General features: G+C 34.9%; 1 protein-coding gene across 1 annotated transcript in view; it reads left to right on the top strand.

Moving 5' to 3' along the window:
- Positions 1-21,377, top strand: part of Col11a1 (collagen, type XI, alpha 1) — a 192,619-nt gene that overhangs the window by 80,936 nt on the left and 90,306 nt on the right. Inside the window, exons 25-35 of the mRNA XM_013516403.1 lie at positions 3,908-3,961; positions 5,234-5,278; positions 6,821-6,874; positions 6,952-6,996; positions 11,581-11,634; positions 11,950-12,057; positions 12,755-12,808; positions 17,815-17,868; positions 17,986-18,030; positions 18,143-18,196; positions 18,368-18,412. Of these exons, the coding sequence (XP_013371857.1) occupies positions 3,908-3,961; positions 5,234-5,278; positions 6,821-6,874; positions 6,952-6,996; positions 11,581-11,634; positions 11,950-12,057; positions 12,755-12,808; positions 17,815-17,868; positions 17,986-18,030; positions 18,143-18,196; positions 18,368-18,412 (612 nt within the window). The remainder of the gene's footprint in view (positions 1-3,907; positions 3,962-5,233; positions 5,279-6,820; positions 6,875-6,951; positions 6,997-11,580; positions 11,635-11,949; positions 12,058-12,754; positions 12,809-17,814; positions 17,869-17,985; positions 18,031-18,142; positions 18,197-18,367; positions 18,413-21,377) is intronic.

Genomic DNA, 21,377 nt, shown 5'->3' with positions numbered 1-21,377 from the left:
TTTTCATTTATTTTAATGCTTTTGAAATTTATCCATGTTGTAGCATATATTGGTACTTTGATCCTTTTTATTGCCAGGTAGTATTACATCCTAAGTTCTGTCGATCCAGCGGTTGATAGGCATTTGGGTAGTTTACAGTTTTATCTTTTATCCATGAAATAGTGCTGTTGCAGATACTGCATTCACACGTCATTCTTTGCGTAGAGATGTTTTCAGTTGATTTTGGTAAATACTTAAAGGTGCTTTCTCATAGGGAAAATACATTTGATATTCTAGGAAGCTTCCAAACTGTTTTCCAAAGAGGGTGTATTATTTTTTTCCACCAACAATATATGAGTATACTAAATCCTCCACAGCCTAACAAGTACTCAGTATTCTCTCTCTATATAATGGCCATGCCGTTTGGTGTGAGTTGCTATATTATTGTGGTTCTAAATTGCATCTCTCTCACTTCTAGTGATATTGAGTATCTTTGCATACGGTCATTGGCAATTTTAACAACATTTTTGTTAAAATAGCTCTTCAGAATCCCAGATAATGTTCTAATTAGATTATTTATCTAACTACTGAGTTGTGAGAGTTAATGTGTCTCATTTAAATGATCATTGAAATACTTTACTTTCTGGGATGTTTTCTGTACAGTTGCAGTGTAGACTCATTGGAAAATGTCCTATGAATTCAAGGTTCCAAAGGTGATTTTAAACCTGGAAATTTTCTCCTGGGCCATGCTTATCTTTTATACTATTTTATCATAATCATATTCTATTTATTATAAATTATATTTGAATCACATACCTTTTAAGTGCTGTACCCCACTATGATTTCATTATAAACACACTGGGCTACTAAAAGGCATATGCTGTCAGGGAAACTTGGTACATCCACATCCTCCTTGTGAGCTAAAGATAACTTGAGGAATTCGGTTCACACTGCTTTTGGAAGAGAACTGTCTTAAGTACATGCTTAAACTGAAGCATGTACTTAATTTAGTCTCTGAACAAATTAAGTCTCTGAACATGTGCAGTTTGTAAATCCAAAGATAATCTCTTCCATCCAAAAGAGACCAGAACACAAGAACCTGAAGGATGCATATTTTACTTATGTGGTATCTATAGTATATATTTTGTGTTATATCTGTCAAAAAGTGGGCTCTATTACTTTTAATTTTTTAAATATATTATGATCTGTTTACTTGGTTCAAGAGCCTCATTTTCCACAACTTGGGGGATAGTAATTCTTAACTGTTCCATAGTGTAATTCAACATGTAAGTAAAATTTAATTAATGTCATATACCTTGAATTTTCAAGAATTTATATATGTGTATATTAAGTTTGTACAACCTATGTTTTTATCATGTTTGTGATAAAATAGCTCAGAAAGTTTAAGACAGAGAATCAAAATTGTTAAGGCAACTGTATTGTGTTTTTTGCCATTTTCAACAAATACATTGAATATTTCCGATGATTTAATTTATGAGTTCAGCATTTGTATGGTTGATATGAAATAGTAGGGCACAAAATAATATTCACAAGCAGGTCCTGTTTGTGGACCTCATTCATTCAGATTGTGATTCTGTCACAGATTAACACGTGATACTCTTTCAGAGAATTCACTGAGACAAAGTGGAAAATGCATATAAACTGCTTAACACAGTAGAGAAGCAATCCATAAATTTTTACTATTTTATTAAAATCTAGGAAATACAATATACATCCATTTTTATTCCCGTGTCTCTAAAGAAACAACAAGCAGTGTAAAAAGCAAGAGAAATTAACATTCTGCTGTCACAGAACTCCCATTCTAAAGAGATGAATTGATTTCTATTTGATTAAAAAATCATTTTATAGCACAAAGTTTTAATATTTCTTGTTTATCTTCAAATATATACCAGCATAAAACCCATGTAGTGTTCCTCAGCAAGACATTGTCATAGAAATATTACTTCTGCTGATGATAGTAATTAATGGGCTAGCTCTGTGTTTCTTTTCTGAAGAAATAAATGTCTTAACGGTAAAAGGTAATTTCAGTGATTGGCAAAATGCTGTCATTTAAATCAGCAATGCTTACTTTTCCCTAATGTTAAATTGTTGGATGTAATATGAGTGTGCAGATTGGTGAAGGGTCTGACAGTTTTAAATCCTTTCATTTCAGTCATAAAGTCTAACTCTTTAATTTAAAGATTACTTTTACATTTCTGTGGCATACTGATTTAATCGATAGTTTCCTCTAACGCTTTGCAATGTAAGTCAATGTGCATACAATGCTTGTCCTAAATACTCTCTAAGAAGGGGCTGGGGATTTAGCTCAGCGGCACAGCGCCTGTCTGGCAAGCGCAAGGTCATGAATTCGATTCCTAGTACCAGAAGAAAAAACAAAAAACAAAAAAACAGAAAAAAAACTTTCTAAGAATGGAAAAGTCTTAACTTTCTCTGCATTTAGACTTGTTACATCTCTGCCCTTTCAGTTGTTTCTAAGTCTTGGCTAATAAGTTGACCAATAGACAACTGTGGCTGGGGACTTCATACAGATGATACTGTCAGCAAAATGCCTATTCCTCTTTGAAGAATGGACATCGTTCGCGCATGCTGGTTCTTGCCATCCAAACTTAGCATGGTCAAGTTAAATGAAATTGGAGCCTCTGTGGTTACACAGATTACAGTGATCTGCTGAATAAAGTTCTGTTTTGGTTGTTCATTGCCTATTCGTTTGTGAACCTTCAAACCACAAAATAGATTGATTTTTCCCCATATCCTATAAATAACTATAAAAATAACTTATCCTTCTTCAGATACTTTAATACTTACCGGTATGTTGTCATCATGGCTGTGGAATTCTGATCAGGTGCCAGGGACCTGACTTGTTCTGTGAAATATACCATTGGACAATCTCAGCCCAGTGCCAGCCTCACAGCGTGCCCTTGTGCAGACCCCGCCTAGCTGGGCTGGTCACTTGGTGCTGCCCCTTGCTGCACCGGAGAGACACGGCAGACTGCAGTGTGCGAGGCCACTGCCGGCATGGTGCAGGGCCGCGTGTGCCTCTTTTCCTCTTCCTCTTCCTCTTCTCCTCCTTCCCCTGCCCTCCCCGCCCCTCCCCTCCCTTTCCCTGTCTCCTTCCGCCTCTCTCTGTCTCTCCTCCTCCTCCCCGCGTCCTTCTCTGTCTTCTCCAAACCCAGCGTGCTGAGCTTCCTGGCGTGAACCACCACACTCAGCCCAGCGCGTTGTTTTCTGGTGCTTTTGCTGTAGAAGTAGAAGGGTTATATTTGAGTGATAAAAAGTATCACATAGCAAACACGTAATCCGGCACTGTGGCCACTTGTAATCATTAGCAAAAATTATGTGCTGTCTGTAATTATAACTGCAAGACTTTTATGCCTCTGGCAGCATAAGATATTTGTTTAACATCACAACAAACATGAACAATGATTGCACAATGATGTTATGATGGTTATGACACCCCTAAGCCATAGGAAATTTTTAGCTCCTCTTACGGACATTACTTGAGGACTCGCGACTACATTTGAGTTGACACATGCTAGCGTTACCGAGGGAAATATTCAGTGTCTAGCTCTTCAGTACTATGACCAGGGTCGTCTGCTCTGCACTGTTTCTTTTTTATTCTCTAAAATAGTGTTCATTGTGGTATTTGAAAACTCATTTGTTAATTTATAAAGGGGACACTTAGGACTACTTAGCAGGATAAAAGCTAAAATATTTTTGATATCTGGTAAATTTATTTTTTATTCTGCTTTATATACCATTTCTTTCATAAGAAGTGTTAAAAAGTTATCTAGATGTTTATCATGTATGTATAGAGGCAATTGCCTCAAGTTAAAAATGTCAAAGTAGTATATTCCTGAGTCATTATTTTCATTTTTAAAGTAAAATATTTCATACTCTATTTCGTCAGGGACCACAAGGAAAACCAGGTCTTGCTGGGCTTCCTGGTGCTGATGGGCCTCCTGTAAGTAATAGTTACATACTTATTAAATTCCTGTATTATTTTCAAAACTGGATCTTACATGTGTTATCAGAATCTGTTTAGCTAGTAATAAAATCAAACTGAACCAGTAATTATGCTTTGATCTAACACACCATTTCTCAGCATGTCACTTCTATATGGCGATATCTGTCCTGAGCTCACACTGGCTTCTAGATAAACTCATCTTGACTTTGCCTGTCAGAACCTCCCAGAATCCACTATTTTCTTCTGTCATAATCTCCCAGAATCCACTATTTTCTTCTGTCAGAATCTCCCAGAGTCTACCATTTCCTTAACTTCCTCCTGAGCCATTAGCTCCAGTAAGAAAGACCCACTCACCTTTGCTTTGGAAAACTCGAAATTTCTCAGGATGTTTAACTTTCCCTGTACCCTGCTCTTTTTATAGAGAGCGCTTATCCATCTTATTTTCTTTTTCAACTTCCAAGAGTCCAGGTATAGTTCCACAACAATCATAAATATCCTCAATTTCTCTGAAAATTCCTCAGGATTTAGCGATATCCCCTTTCTTTAGGAATATGGTGGTATTTATTATTTTCCAACACATAGTAAGAAATACTGTAAATGTGTATGTACTTTTATTATTCTAAAATTATTATTGGGGGCTGGGGATTTAGCTCAGTGGCACAGTGCCTGGCTGTCAAGCGCAAGGTCGTGAGTTTGATTTCTGCTACTGGATGAAAAACAAAAGACAAAAACAAAAAAAACCTAAAATTATCGTTTATGAATTTTTCCTTTCAACTCCTCATATATTTGAGAGTGAGGATATGAGAGTTTTTATCTTACCTCTACTTAATCTTAACAACTTGATTATTAATACTGTTAGTATGTATGGCCTTGCTGTGTTTTTGCATTTTCCATTTACATGCTTTTGTTGTCGTTTCAAGATGGATATGTCCTACCTTGAGTGATACAAAAACACAAGTTATCATATATTTATTGAGAACGGGGCTGAATTAATAAAGAGCGAGCAGTATTCCACATGCTTTTGCTGAACTCTTTGAAGAGCAACATATATTTAATGAAATAAGTACAAGCTTATTATGTTTCTTTGTAAATGCCAGTTTCCAGTGTTATTTTAAAAGGTATAGATGTCGATACAAAAATATTCAATATTTTTTGAAAAATGTATAATAAGATCTCAATAGATTTGGACTGAAGGGAAGAATTTCGTAGTAGTATTATAAGTTACCACTGATACTGGATCTTAACAGTATACGTTTCTGCTAAATCTAGGGTCACCCTGGAAAAGAAGGCCAGTCTGGAGAAAAGGGTGCTCTGGTAGGTTACATAGTATCCACTTATATGTCCTGTCAACTTATATGTGAGAAAAATTTCCCCTATCTCTATAATGTAAATATACCTTTTACCTATGTTCACAATGAGATTTGAATAGTAGAAACTACAAGAAAGTATTTTATCTCTATCTGTATGTTTTTACTTTCAGATGAATAATTTTATAATATTTTAATGTAAATCATGTTCCTCAAATTATTTTTGTGTAATAACGGGCATGCCTTAGCTAGATAACTTTTAATTTTACACTGTTAAACTTAGAAAATACACTGTATTCTCTGTTCTTTAATAAATATCCTCATAGTCAGGGCAGATCCATGTTCTACATATATAGTATGAATTGAATAAATGCTAATAATTATAATAATGCAAAGGTAAACAATTACTGAATATCACTAAAGTGTTTATGTAACCCCACATTTATGTGATTAGTTCCTGGTAACTTTTAACTAAGAGAATATAAAAATATCAAATAAAATAAAAAATACTTACCCAATATTAATAGTATATTGGATAACAATAGCAAAGGTAGCAACACTTTTGTTTTGAGTTGTTAAAATAGCATTAAAATTCTCGACATTAGTGTAGAAATGTTGTATTTCATATATTCTTTCCTTGAGATACAGTAGAGAAGTGAAGCCAGCTGTGGGAAATGTGTAGTTTTGATCGTGATCTTCATGGTGGGAGCGCTGGAAATGGAAATCACTTTTTAATTTGAACGCACTTCTGTTTGCTTGTCTGTCATTGTCTGCTGTGGACGCTAGCCACAGAGAACATTTTCATGTTGACAAGTCTGATATTAATTATCTGATTCTCTACGTTGCCTTACTAATGCAGTGTTTATCTTCTTGCCAGCTTAGCTATTGTATTCATTTTCTGTTGCTGTCACAGATTACGTAGGCTGGGTAGTTCATAGAAATAGATCTATTTAATTCATATCTTGGGGGTTAAAGATGTAGGATGGAGGACCTTCTGGTGCAGTCTGCTTTGACCGTGTGACTAAATGACAGTTGGCGTCCTGAGGAGCGTGGGAGAGATCGAATGATAAGACAGGAAGCCAGAGACATTCTGGGACTTAGCTTTCTCTGTTTTGATAACCTGTGTTCACAGGATTTAACCAGCACTCCATGAAAAATACATGAATCCCCTCAGAGGGCAGAGCTGTGTTAACTCCTCCCGGGGACCTAGCCCTCGTACTAGGGTCCTCCTCAGAGAGGTTCCAAACCTCCCAACGTCACCACACCGGACGCCAGTCTTCTGACACATGAGCATTTGCAAACCTCCCGCACACCATAGCAGTTAATAAGTTTTTAGCATGACTAGATCATATAATGAATTTAAAATCGTTAGTGCTAATCCCATGGTTTGTTAATCATATCTAACACTTAAAAGTGATACACTCCTTCCACATCTTTACCAAATATTAACACTACAACACTTTTGGAGGTTATTTAGCAAAATTATAGAATGTAAATGAGTAATGTTGTCAAACTATTATGCATTGAAGTTTCAATCACTCTTTTGTAGGGTCCACCTGGTCCACAGGGTCCTGTTGGCTACCCTGGTCCCCGAGGAGTAAAGGTAAATGTTAAATTGTTTTCACATTATTTGATTTCACCCTGGGATATAATCAGTTAATACTCTACTTTGTTCCATAGGGAGCAGATGGTGTCAGAGGTCTCAAGGGATCAAAAGGTGAAAAGGTAAAATATAATTCATAGGTCATTTTAATTTCTATATAGCTTGTATATAAATTTAAATTTCTCCAGCATGTGTCTTATTGCTCAAATTATTGTGTAATTACTTGCACACTAACCAATGTAAGTCTGATTTTGTACTCTGTGTCCAGGAAGCATTTTAAAAAGAAGTGTTTTGTGTCCTAGGATAAGGGCTGAAATAGAGAAGAAAAGCAAATTGTTTGTCATAGACAGAGATAGGACTGCGTCCCTCTTGCCTTTTTTGTCCTGCATTTAGCTTTTGCACATAAACGGGTCACTGTAGGGTTGGATCATATTCTTATAGGCATATCAGAGAAATGTGTACTCTTTTTTCTCTACTAAAATTCCCAAAATTTGTAAAGTAAAATGTACTGTAACACAGAAGTTAAAAGTATCCTAAATCAACTGAGATAAGGAAAGTTAAAGCTGTAGAACGCAACAAATATTAATGAAATAAAGTTAAAAGTAGGTAGATGAAGAGGAAAGGATGTATCTCAAACTACATATGAATGTGAAATTTTTATAAATCATTTATAGATTAACCGGCTTTGGCTGAAGAGAGAGAAATTCAGATTTTTTTTCAGGTAAATCTTTAATATGACTATAGAGTCCCAAATTTTTCAAAGATTATTTTGAAATGCAAAGGAAATTGCATCACACAGAATTTGTAATGGACTCTTACTACAAAATTACACAAAAATTAAAACCAACATATATTTTTAAAGTATGAAAGATTGATAGGTTTGGTAACATAAATAGGTAACTATTCTTAGTATTAATATAATATTAGTGCTGATTTCAATAGTAATGATTTATTTACATAATAAGATTATTAAAAGCCATTTGAGTTTATTTGGTTTCAATAGGGAATGAAGAACATGAAAATGGCATTATTATAGCCATTAAAATTTATTTTTCGGGGGGGGAAGAAACTAGTTAGATACAGTAAAGGTATATAACTAGCTTTGAAAAATGTTATTTATTTATTTAGTTTGGTTTTTCTTTTGAGACAGGGTCTCGCTATGCAGTTCAGGCTGGCCTTGAACTCATAGTGATCCTCCTGCCTCAGCCTCCAGAGTGCTGGGATTACAGGTGTGCGCCACCATGCCTGGCTCTATGTAACGTATTTTAAATCAGCTCAGCTACTGTGATGATAATCACTTCACACTGATCATCCCAGATGAACTTTCTGGACAGTGTTACCTTAGGGGCAGTAGAGCACAGCCGAAGTGCAGGCAGCAGGCAGCCTGTGGTTACTGGAGGTTGTCTGTGCTCAACAATGTTTTTTCTATCTAGAATTTTTCTTCTTAAATATCAACCCTTAAATATCAATTCTAATTTTTCTCTGTAATCGGTTCCTACAAAGGATTGTTAAGGGATAGTCACAAAATGGCAAAGATAAATAAAATTATACGTGATGAAAAACATCAGAGGAAAAGCCCACAAAGGAAAAAAGGAAAAATATAGTTTCTATATAGAAAATCTCTCTAAATAATTGTTTGTTTGCAATGGTATCTGGTTTAGAAGAAACAAGTGCATACAGAGGAAAATGAAAAATTTAAATTAGGAGAAAAAATTCTGGATTCTGCTTCTAGTTCTCACACCAAATAGATGTGTAAATTGAAAGATTACTTTCTTTGTCTCATTTTGAGTCTTTAAAATTGAGGAGGTTGAGTCATTTGTAGGAAAATGGGTGCATCTTGAGATCATAAGGTTAAGTGAATACATCAAGTACTCAAGTTTAAATAACACACAATTTCTCCTATCTGAGAAAACCAAAACACAAGTAAATTAAAGTGCAAAACAGATGATAACAGGAAACAGCGAGAGAGATCCTTTGCAAAAGAAAATGGGACCAAGAGACATGGGGGAGAGGATCAGGATGAAAACAGATTTAAGGTGCATTTTGAACCCGTACCAGCATCACACGATGGATGTCATTATCACCTACCGCAACGTGTAGTAATAAAAATAAAAATTATAAAAAGGAAAGAACAAAACCTGAGGAAGTTATCTTAAGAGGTCTCTAAGATAGTTTTCTGCAGTTCCTTTTATTGCCAAGCAAAGCAATCAGTGGATTATTATTTTTCTCAATTTAGGAAAATTTTATATATAAGTGTTAATGGGAAGTTTTTTAATAGTAAGAATCCTATTTTCAAACTCTGAAGAAACATTTAGTCCTGAGGGATTTTTAATTTACACTATTTTCTTTTTTGAATATGCAGGATAATCACCTATATGTTCCAGAAGAGACAGAGCAGGAAATTAAAAAATTTTTCTTTAATATATAATGATGTACATTGTTAAAAAAAGAAGTTGAAATAGCAATTAGTACCTTATTTAGGGCTAAACATCTCTCTGTTTTTTAAGTCTTGGATTTATCCTTAAACCTCTAGCAACAGAGCCAAGTGAACTAATGGCAGAAGTAAATTCACTTACACATCTTCCGAAACTCCGTCTTCTCTTATGTTTTCTTTTTCTTAAGATTCAGGTCTGATCATTTAAGACTGGAAGTCTCAAGAAGTGGATGTGTTATATGTTTAGAAATGCCATTGATTTACAGATATGCTTCATGAATTTGAGTCATCCACCGAGCTGACTTACGTAAATGCCTCTCTACTTGAACAATCCTAAAAAGCGTTAGTGCTGCTAAGATAGATAAACTAAACTTGGCAACTGTATAATTACCTCTCTCTCTAGGGAGAAGGTAATGAATACAGCTGTTAAAAAGAAATTAAGTGGTCATTTCCAGCTCTTAAGCCTCAGCCATCACCTCAGTTGCATCCTCTACGGAAGAATTCTGCTCCTTCTGAAACCTTTTACTACTACTAGAATGTTGACAATTTTGTGCTTTGCTCCAGAGAAAAAATTCTACTCCTGTCCGAATTCTTTGAATTAAGTAATGATACTGGTTTGGGTTATGTTTTCAGGTTAGGTCTTACGTCCTTCATTGCCTAGTATTTGGTATTTTCTGCACCTTCACATACTTGCCAAACTCCCTCTGAGGTCTGGGTAATTTCCGAATGCTCATTTAGTGAAGGATTATGGTCCGTGGATTTAAAAGTCAGAAATACATAGGCTCATGAGACTCGGTGGTTAACTAGCCACGATTCTTGGCTTCTGCCGTCTTGTGGAAGCGGTCACTTGTGATCAGCTAAGGGCAGAGAGCGTATTGGTGCAATACCAGCTGTCTCATTGGGACACACAGAATGGAGGGAGAGTTTGAGGTCCGGGAGAACCTATCAGGAGCTGAGCCGTGAAGGAAGAGTGTAGTATCACCAGATAGGCAGTGAAAGGACGGGGTTTGCAGGTGTGTAAGGAATGGAAATCCATGCAAGCCATTTTTTCTAGACTTGAATCACAGGTCTTGGGGATGGGGGTGAGTCATAAAAAGCTGAGGAAGTAAGTAAGCGCGAAGGCGTGGGGTCGATAAGAAGTAGCTTATATTCAGTTACCTTCATTCCCTAGTTGGAAACATAGACGAACTTTAAAGTAAAACTTTACATGATCATTTGCAGTTGTAGAAAGGTCATTGGGCATCAGGATCTGGAGCTGTAGGGGTCTGTCCTTCCTAGCTTGGTTTTCATCCCCAGACTAACGCACTGTTTCCTCACATTTTGCAAACTGTACCATCTCCTACTAGCAACTAAAATACTCGTCTTTCATTGAGTTTTTGCCTTACCGTACCTCCACCATCACTGTCATCATTTTGTCTCTTTTCTCTGAACATACATTCTATTTCGTTTGTGCCAAAATTTACTGTCCATGTTCTGCCTTCAGTTATTAGAGAAACCAAAACCAAAATCTGCGCATAACTTTGTATACAGTAATATCTCAGTGTCTTTGAACACACAAAGGACTGTGTACTTGAAATTTCATTTTTTCTTGTAATTAGGTCATCCAGGAAGCTTTCCAATTTCAGTGGGAATGGTACTGCCAGTGGCCACAGACGCAGGATGTATTTTATGCTACTTCCTTTTCTAAGAGATGCCTGTTTTCCAACATCATTGTGCATGTAGTGCTACAAAATATGCAAGGTCCACATGCAGAGAATATCGTTAGTTTGCCTAGTGGCCATCTGAAAAGAGGACATAACACAGAGATCAAGTTGAGCTACAGTGCACTTCTCTAAACCAATGATGGAAGATAAATAATGTAAAAAATTGGAGTATAAATTAATAACTTCAGGTTAAAAACTTTTATTTCACAGGCCAAATCTTTAATGTACGTTAAAATGATAATTATTTAAACATTTACTTTTTCTTTATTCAGGGAGCATAGCATACATAGTTATGAGAGGGTGATTATTTCCTTGCTGATATACAGAAGAGTTAATGGGAGCACACTGTGAGAAATTCTCTACTTTCCAGCCAATAATTTTGGGAAGATGGGAGAATTCTGGGAATAGTGGGGCGAGTGCCAGAGTTGGCACAGTGGACGAGATTTTAGAAGAAGGATTCGTATGCCTCAAAATAATTTCTCCTAATTATTAGCACTGATTTTATATAATAATGTTTTGGATTCTTCCAAATGACTGATTAAACTCTTGTTTATTCCATATATTTTTAGGGTGAAGATGGCTTTCCGGGATTCAAAGGTGACATGGGTCTCAAGGGTGACAGAGTAAGTAAAAAGAAAATTTGCTCTGATCCTAAAATTATCTTTCTTATTTCTGATTTTAACATATTTCTTAATTTCACATGTAGAGGTCCAGGATAAATAAAATGTGCTATTATTGAAGACTTTGTCTAGTCCTGTTTTTATATGAACTTTAAACATTGTTCGTTTGTTGAGATAGTATAGTGTCAATTATTTTCTAGCTATTGTTAACATTTCACATGCTTTATAAAATACACATACAAACACATGTAGAGGTGCTTGTCTGCCTGTGCAGATCTGAATATGTTTTAACTTACAAGAATGTGCTTTGTGTTCCAGGGAGAAGTTGGTCAGATAGGCCCAAGAGGAGAAGATGGCCCTGAGGGACCGAAAGGTCGTGCAGGTCCAACCGGAGACCCAGGTCCCGCTGGCCAAGCAGGAGAGAAGGTTGGTGACCAGATTCACAGGTCGTCTTACAGATGATGCTTCGCTGCTGTTTTTAAAGGTTTGACATTATTGGCAGAAAGCTAGAAAATTGTATTACATTTCGAACATATCCATACATGATTGAGAGCATTTTCGTGAGACATTTTGTTTTTCACTTTTAGTCATTTTTTAGCCCCCTCAGCTGTCCTCAGTCATAAAAGACTGGCCGGTCTTAAAGTTCTTCCGCAGTAGATGTTGAAAATTTGAGTGATTAAAAGATGAAACGATCAGTGAACAGTGTGGTCTATTTATTGTTTTGGACCAAGTGCATTCGTCTTTGTCTCAAACCAAAATACACATTTTCTTGTGTTTTACACAAACATATATTTTCTTCACATCTGAAAGCGTGTAAGTTCATGCCCAACTTCAAGAGATTTTAATTTTAGTGTGAAGCCAACACAGTCATCATAATATTTTGAAATACTACCACATAATTCTAGTAGTCATTGGTTTGAAAGGTATTGGTCTATATGCATTATGTCTAACATATTTGCAAACATTACATTTAAATTCTAGTGTAATACTAGGCTACTTAGGTTTTTTTTATTAATGCTCTGTTCAGTAAGTGATTTTTGAGGGCTAATTTTTCCAAATAACTTATAAGCCTCTTATTATTATACATAGACTATTTTTGTGATCAAATTTTTTTTTAATTCAGGGGAAACTTGGAGTTCCAGGATTACCAGGATATCCAGGAAGACAAGGTCCAAAGGTAAAATACACTTACCATGATTTTTATAATTTATCAACATGTTATGAGAACACTTAACATTTTTCTCATGTTTTCTGATAAGCTTACATTTTGTAGCATAGAGAAGATGAGAACTTAAGATACAATTTCTCAATGGAAAATCATAGAGTGTGGGAGTATGTGGGGCCCAGGGATCTTAGAGAGTGCAGAGGGTTACGGATCAGAGATTTTTAGGAGAAAGGTCATGAAAGAAAGGCAAAATTGTCAACTGCCTTGTAACCAGAATCAGGACTTTTCCAAGGGGGACTCTTAGAATACACTAAGTTTGTGCAGTGGATGGAGATGACTTGTGATCAGTAATAGCTTTTGATTCCATTTGGATCTCCCTGAGGGTTTTTATGCATACTTGATTTGTTTAAAAGAAGTATAATTTTTACCCCCTCTACTGACTCTGCCAGTATTTGTTTCCCAGGATGGCTATAACAAATCACCATAAACTTGATTTAAAACTGTGGAAATTTACTTTCTCACAGTTTTGGAGGCCAGAGGTCTAATGTCAAGGTATCAGCGGGGCTTCCTCCCTCCCGGAACTCGAGGAAAGGGATTGTCCCGGCCCCTCCCTGTTTCCCTGGTTCCAGCTTCCTAGGCTTGAGGCTGTGTAACTCCAGGCTCTGCCCCAACTTTATACCACTGACCGTTTCGTTCCTGTTTGTCTTTGTCTTCTCTCTTTTATAAACACACTTATCATGGGATGGAGGAACGACCTGGGTAATCCAGGAAGATCTTTTAAGATTCTTAATTTGATTACATTTGTAGAAAACCTTTTTTATTTCTTCAGATAAGGTAATTTCAGGTTGTAGAGGTTTGGACATGCGTATAGCTTTGGGTGAACCATGATTCAACCCACTGAAAGCTCATTTCTGTTTTTTTTTTTTTCCTTTCTTTGTCTCTGTCTTTGTGTTTTTGTTTTTGTTTTTCTTTTCTTTTATTTTCTTTTTGAGACAGGGTGTTACTGTATAGTTCATGCCTACCTCCAGCTCACTATGTAGCCCAGGCTGGCCTCAAACTGGCAGCAGTCCTCCTGCCTCAGCCTCCAAAGTGCTGGGATTACAGGTGTGCATCACGGTGCCTGGCTGACTTTCGGATATTTGAAATTCACCTAGCTTCATTATAAAAAAAAGATCATTTTGAAATTGAATGTTTACATTGGTGTACTATTTTTCTCTAGCTAATCATAAAACTTTCTTAAGGCTGCACTTGATACATTTACTATTTACATTAAGGGGGTTACAGGAATTAATATGTAGATGTTAAATACTAGTGTCACAGTGGTACATGTACACCCATTTTTAGCATGTCAGCTGCAGCATAGTTTCTATTTCTCAGTATATGTACGTGAGGCTTTCTCTCCATATCAGTCTATCTTGTATCCCAGTTTGACCTGTTCAGTTACCGGGTAAATTCTGCTTATGTAGCACCCTCACGTATGCATTATTAATACCTTCCACAGGCAACCAGTGAGAGACACACCATCTTTCCCTGAACAAATGGGATCTGCATGCGCTGTGTCTATCATGGTCGTATAATAACAGTACTTTAGTTTTTTCTGTTGCTTTGTCTTTTAATTTTTTTGAGATTCCAGAAAATTATTTTTATGCGTAGCAAGATACAAATATTATAACTTTATTCCAAGATAAGATTCATGCCATCTGTGCTTTAAAAGTAATACAAGCATCATTATTTCTTGCTACATAGAAAAGAGAGATTAATAGATTTACTTTTTCAGTATTACCTCTGATATGTTGGTTGCTCTATCATCAGTTTCTTTCCACTCAAATGTGAAGAATTTTCACAAATAGTTTGAGTAAAAGGGGCCATTCACTGAATAGCCCACAACGTTAATCTATCCTTAGACTAGTTTATGAATTCTTCTATGCACCCAGTTGAATGACATTTGTCAGGTTCCTTTGTTTTGATTTAAATATATGGAAAACTGTCACGATACTACTTGAATAAGTACAATTTTATTTTATGAGCTTATTTGAAATTCTGATCATTTTCTGTTCCTCTAAGTCAGTTCTCTAATCAATATTATTTGAATTCGTTTTATTAGCAAAATGTAACAGAATGACTAAAGAGATGTATTTCTTCCCAGAGGAATCAAACTTACCCTTTAACCTGAGTGTCTGGAATTCTAGTCATTATTTTTATACTGCCTTTTCCATTACTAAGGTTTTTTTTTTTTTTTTTTACAATCAAAAAGCTTTTAGGTTTCTCATTTCTAAATCAAAAGTGTAGGGCACATCAAAGATCAAAGATAGCTTCACATTTTTTTCCTACTTGGAAGACAATGAATTTTAAACAATCTGTCTTGATTATGCTAAAAGTGAAATTTGGCTGTTAATCCCTTTGAAGCTGTATAAAGGCTATAATTAGACACTTTCATTTATTCAATGCTTTAGAAGCCATAGAAATTTTAATGGGTATTAAAAATACACAATCAAATGTACTATACAATGATAGCAGTTACAAAATGTTAAGTTCATTTTAAGTTAGTATACTTTTATAATTCAAACAACATTTAAAGTAATTTTGAAATAGTCAATACATTTATTGACTGAGATAATGTCACTATTATCTTTTGACCTTGTAGTCTTGTATTTTTTGTTTTCTCCATTCAGCAACAGGTAGGAACTATCTTTTTATAGGAGCTGTGTATTTTCTCATAAAATGTCTCATAAGATAGTATCTCATTATCTCAGATGATTATTCCCGTATATTACAGACCACTTAATTGTTACATTAACATTTTGCTGTGTTCTTACGCACAATTTCCTAGAGCAAGATTGCTATAAGAAAATAAGAGGATTATAAATGCATGCATAAGAGCAATGTGATTAATTGACTACATAAGTATTACTCATGTATTATAATAGATACATATGTATTTGTTGCCAAATAAAATTTGATTAATATGAATTATTTCCATATAAGATTATACTCACGTGTTAATATCTTAGAATAATCACACAGAAAAACTCTACCAGGTATCTGACTCTCTTCAGAGAAAGAAAGATTTGAAAGCCCTTCAGACATGAAATTTGACCGGGTGTGGTGTCGCATGCCTGTAATCCCAGCACTCGAGAGGCTGAGGCAGGCGGATGGTTGCAAGTTTGAGACTAGCTTGGGCTACAAAGTGAGCTCAAAGCCAGCCTGAACTGCATAGTGAGACCCTGTCTCAAAACGACAAAAATAAGAATAATTATAATAATAATTTGTGGAGATTTTCCTCCCAGGGTGTGAACATTATGTATGCAGATAACAGCCTTCAGATTGATCACAACTTAACTCTGTGGTTATGAATTAGAATATATTGAAAAATTGATCATAAAAAGAAACATGACAATGCATACTTTGGGTTATTTTGACCATCAGCAGTTATAAAGGTGTTACGTACATTTTTCTGACCTGTTTTAATAGCACTTACACAGGAAATCACTAGCGTCCAGTTTGTCTACTAAGTATATAGTATATTCACTCCTTTGAGATTAGGATGGCGCTAGTTATCTCTCACATGTTGGTAATACTTTATTTGTGCCTGTTTTAACTGTGCGTGTCTAAAAAGCATTCGCAAATAGTTAAGTATGTGTCACCTAAATAGCAGATTCCTGGACCCTTCCCGCAGTAGTCTGTTTCCGTTTCAGTAGGTCAGGAGTATGGCTTGATAATTCAAATTTTTAGCAACACTTCGGATTTTTCTGATACAGAGGAGCCACTCACCACGTTATTTTTAGGAGTAGTTCAGTTCATGAGTTATTCAAAATGAATTGAAGTCAAAGGAGACTGTTCCTTTTTCTCTTATTGTATGGGGTAGTTTATAAAAATTTGAATATCTGCTACTCTTTGCTAGAGAGCTAGCATGTTATCACATTTAATCCATGCAGTGTTCTCAATAGGAAAATTGAACATTTGGAAACCATCCAACATCTTCAGGGATACAGAGTTAGCAAGTAAAGAATGGGATATGAACCCTCATCTGCTCTTTTTATTGGTTTAGTGAAGAAGCAAACCAGTCTCACTGATCAAAGGACTGTCTGAGAAATTGAAAACTTGAGTGTGTGCACATAGTGGGATTTAGTTGTTGGAGATTACTGTATTCTGTCTGAAAGCATGGACATTTTTAGACTAAATGAGTAATGTTTTTATTTACTACTACATTTGAAAATAGTCATTACTGATGATCTATTATTACCATTTTGTACCCAACATTCCTATTCCAGTCTCCCACAAACTTCAGAATATCTGTACGATGTAATTACTACCCTCATTTTGCAGAAGAAAAAAACTGTTCTCAAAGGGATGAAAATGCACACAGCTTAATTTGCTGCTATATCAAAGACATAAGTTTTGAATTTAGATCTTTGGAATTCCAACACAGGATTTTACTATTGAAGTTGTGCCTGGGTCACGTTCAAATGCTAAATCAACATGTAGTGGGAGATTTTTCAGTCTATATGATTTAATCCAGTTCTAACAGTTTAAAATATTTAACTAAAAAGTGGTACATATACAAATACAAAGTTAATTCAAGAAATAGTTTTTAATGTTCCTGCCTTTATGTTTGATTATTTATGTAAGTGAAAAAGGGACCTTTGTCTTTAGAATTGAATCAGGCATAGAGCCTGAGTTAAAAATGTATTTCACATGAAATTTTCTCTAATGCTATTTTAAAATTGGAGATATGATATTTGATAAATTATTTTACTTTTAAAGATAAATACTAAAACATGTTTTATCAATTCATGTTTTACTGCTTCCAGGATTTCAGATGCCATTGTAAGTTTATTTTTAAATACATAAATGGAGTTCACCTTATATCTAAAAATTAAATATACGATTAATAATTATATTTTTGATTTAAACACTATCAGCTATTTCAAAATCACTGTTTTCCAGGAGAAAATCATAACTTATGCCCAGCAAATTTTAATTACTGCATTCATTTTTCTATGTTTTTATAATTTCAGGGTTCCACTGGATTTCCTGGCTTTCCAGGTGCCAATGGAGAGAAAGGTGCCCGGGTATGGCCATAAATACATTGCCTCAGATTAGCTAATGGAAATGTCTTTGTGTGAGTCCCAGACTCATTACTTGCTGTGATATGGTGTATACTGAAAATGTTTCACTTGCTTTGTCAGGGAGTAGCTGGCAAACCAGGCCCTCGGGGTCAGCGGGGACCAACGGTGAGCGCCTTTATTTAAACGAGTGATTTTCATTTCACATTTAGTTCTTCAGAGTAATATTTTTGTGCCTTTGCATTTGCTTAGATCGGATTGTTTTTGTTCTCATATGCAGGGTCCTCGAGGCTCCAGAGGAGCAAGAGGTCCCACAGGGAAACCGGGACCGAAGGTATTGTGGGAATTTGTTCTTTCTGATTTTTGCAGCAAATTCTTCTGCTGAGGGAGGGTGTGATCAGAAAAAATCAAACTGATTTATTTTCTTTCTCTCTCTCTCTCTCTCTCTCTCTCTCTCTCTCTCTCTGTCTTTCTTTCTTTCTTTCTTTCTCATTTTATTTGCCAGGGAACTTCAGGTGGTGATGGTCCTCCTGGCCCACCGGGTGAAAGGGTAAGTATGATACAATCTCATAATATAGAAAGAAAAATTAATATTTCATGCAGATGTTTAAATTTCTGGGAAAAGATCCATGTATACATTCATCCACAATTTAAAAAAAAAAAATATTTATCTTTAATTTACTCCTGTCAATCAAAAGCTTGATCCATTTTTGCAACGAATTTGTTACAGAAATGAGAGAGATAATGTTTGTAATTTGCCTAAGATATTACACTTAATCTAGGCCAGAGTAATTTTTTTTCTTCCGAGTGTGTCTAAAATGCCTGTGCCCTGTCATCCACTTGTCTTGTTTTCTTATGTAAATACCCAATGTGCTCCTGGAGCAGCCAGCAACATTATGCCAGCATAAATGCAAGCTACTAGAGGCCATTAAGCCGCAATCAATGTACATTTCAACTCAAGATAAAATATCTATTCCAGTAAATAGAAAAACAATTTAGTAAATTGATTTTCAATTGATATAAAATAAAGCCAAATATACACAAACAAATATGCCCTTTGCTTGGCTTTTTTTGGTATAATGCAACATTTTTATAAAAGCCAAATTCGTGAATTCTATTCTCTTGCAAGAATTTTAAATATAGATGTCTGTATTATATTGGAAGAAATTAGAATAATTTCTTACTATTCTATAGTATCTTTTAATATTATATAGTCATAATAATACATTTTTGAATGTCATTATTTGAAACCATTGTTTATGAAAAAGAAAACAGAAGCATCTTAGGATCTTTTTTTTAAAACTGAGAATCATTAATAATTGTTAAGGAAGAAGCAATGAATAAAACTTATTTTTGTGACAAAAATTTGCATAGATAAGACACAGTAAGAAACTTTAACTAGAATTACTATATGGTTTTTCTCATATTTAATTAAACTTTCAAATTTTTTTCTCATTCTTAATGGACTGTTCTCAAATTAAGTCCATTCATCCTGTACATTTGAATTCATAAATAATACATACACCTGATTTATGTTATGGTTAAACCATTTTAATAAAAAGATACATTTTAATTAATTAAAATGGTAAGGTCATGAAGTAAAGTGCAACAGTTTAACAAATTACAGCACAACTGAGTTTTTAAAAGCAAAACCGTTCATTTATGTGATCTGTTTATTCATTATAAAATTTTATGATTGTTAGCATCTTTGTAAAGTAAGTTTACTTTTAAAGGTACTACATTTATTTCAGAAACAATACTGTGATTCAGCAGTGTAATGGTATAAGTATAAAAGTATTTCAGAGTGAGAAAAGTACATCTTAAGAATCAAAATAAAGGTCTTGTTTTGTCTATTAATTTAGAAAGATTCATTTTCAATAAATATTTGTACATTTTACATTTCTATGTAGAAAGAACATAGTTTCTGTATTCTATGTGATAGATGGTAACTATTTCCAAATGTTCTTATTTACTGGACGAAGTTTTAAATATTATGAACTATTTTAGTTTATGTCTTAAAGATACACTGAAAGAATATTAACAGTACTGCTACGTCATGTTTTTTTCAAAATATGCAAATTGGTAGGTTCAGGGAGAGAATTTTGTGATATCACTGAATTAGAAATTACAATTCTTGGAGGCTGGGGATTTAGCTCAGCGGCAAAAGCACCTGCCTGGCAAGCACAAGGTCGTGAGTTCGGTTCCCGGTACCTAAAAAAAAAAAAAAAAAAAAAAAAAAAAAAAAAAGAAATTACAATTCTTATTTTTGTTCTCATAAGAAATTACAATTCTTATTTTTGTTCTCATTTTGTTCTCATTTTAAAGGACTCCTTTAATAATATATTAATACTTAACTATATGTGAATATATGTATTTTCATTAAAAACTGCAAATTAAATGTCATTCTTCATAAAGATGATTTAAAGATAATATATACTTGTCATTAGCATTAATGTAGCTTGCAGTTAGTTTTAACATTACCAGACTTGTCAAAACAAGTAGTAGAAAAAAGAAACAAACAAGATTTCTAATTAAACTGCAATTTTACTTAGACATGGAATAACTTTGGCCTAACTATGTCAATTGTAGTGATTAAGGCATATTGAATACCAGTCAGAATTTACCTACAACTCAAAATCAGTTCGCAATTGGATATGTTATCTGGTGATCCTTACTGGCTTCCCATACAATCTTTACACGGAGTCTAAATACTTCTGTACCTCACCCAGAGACTCTAGTAGTTCTCCTTGTCTGTCAGGTCTGATTGCAAGACTTGGATGCTTGAAACTTCAGACACAAGCGAACCCTGTGTAGTCTATGTGTTTTCCCTGCGCTTACACATAAATAACTGATAATGAAATAGAATTTGACCTACTGTAATGCAGTTGCCAGCGTCACTACCTTTGTTCTGTAAGGACGTTACGAGGTGAAAGAAGGGTTACGGGACGCAGCCATTGGGATACGGGCCAGGGCATCCGTGACCAAGAAGGTGACTAACTGAATACTAAGGGGGTGGTGTGTACAGTGCGGACATACTACACAAGGGGTGAGCCACAGGGCGTGTGATTTTGTCCTGATACTTAAAATGATTCACACTTTAACAGTTATAGATTCTTTATTTCTGGAAATTTCCATTTAATAATTTCAGAGCAGAAATAATCCTGAGTAACTGACTCTGAAAAAAGAGAAACTGCAGATAAGGGGCTCCTATACCTTGAGTGATGCCAAGAGGAGTTCCTCTTTTCTTGGAGTTTCAGAAGCAAGACCCCAGTTTTTCTTTATTTCCTCTGAAGTAGTGATTTTGAAAATATTTTTGTTAAAGGATTTTAAGTGCAAAATTACATGTTATGAAAATTAGCAACATTTTGTATAGCAAAGATGTTTTAAAAATTACAAAAGTATGCCACCTGCCAAAGACTGAAAATAGACCCAAGTCTATCACCATGCACCAAACTCAAGGAAAAATGGATCACAGATCTCAGTATTAAAACAGAAACAGTAAATCTGTTGGAAGA

This window comes from Chinchilla lanigera, unplaced genomic scaffold (genome assembly GCF_000276665.1).
Source record: "Chinchilla lanigera isolate Chin_1 unplaced genomic scaffold, ChiLan1.0 scaffold00034, whole genome shotgun sequence".
Lineage (NCBI taxonomy): Eukaryota > Metazoa > Chordata > Mammalia > Rodentia > Chinchillidae > Chinchilla > Chinchilla lanigera.
The sequence above is the reverse complement of the archived record's forward strand: the minus strand, read 5'-3'. Positions and strand labels throughout refer to the sequence as shown.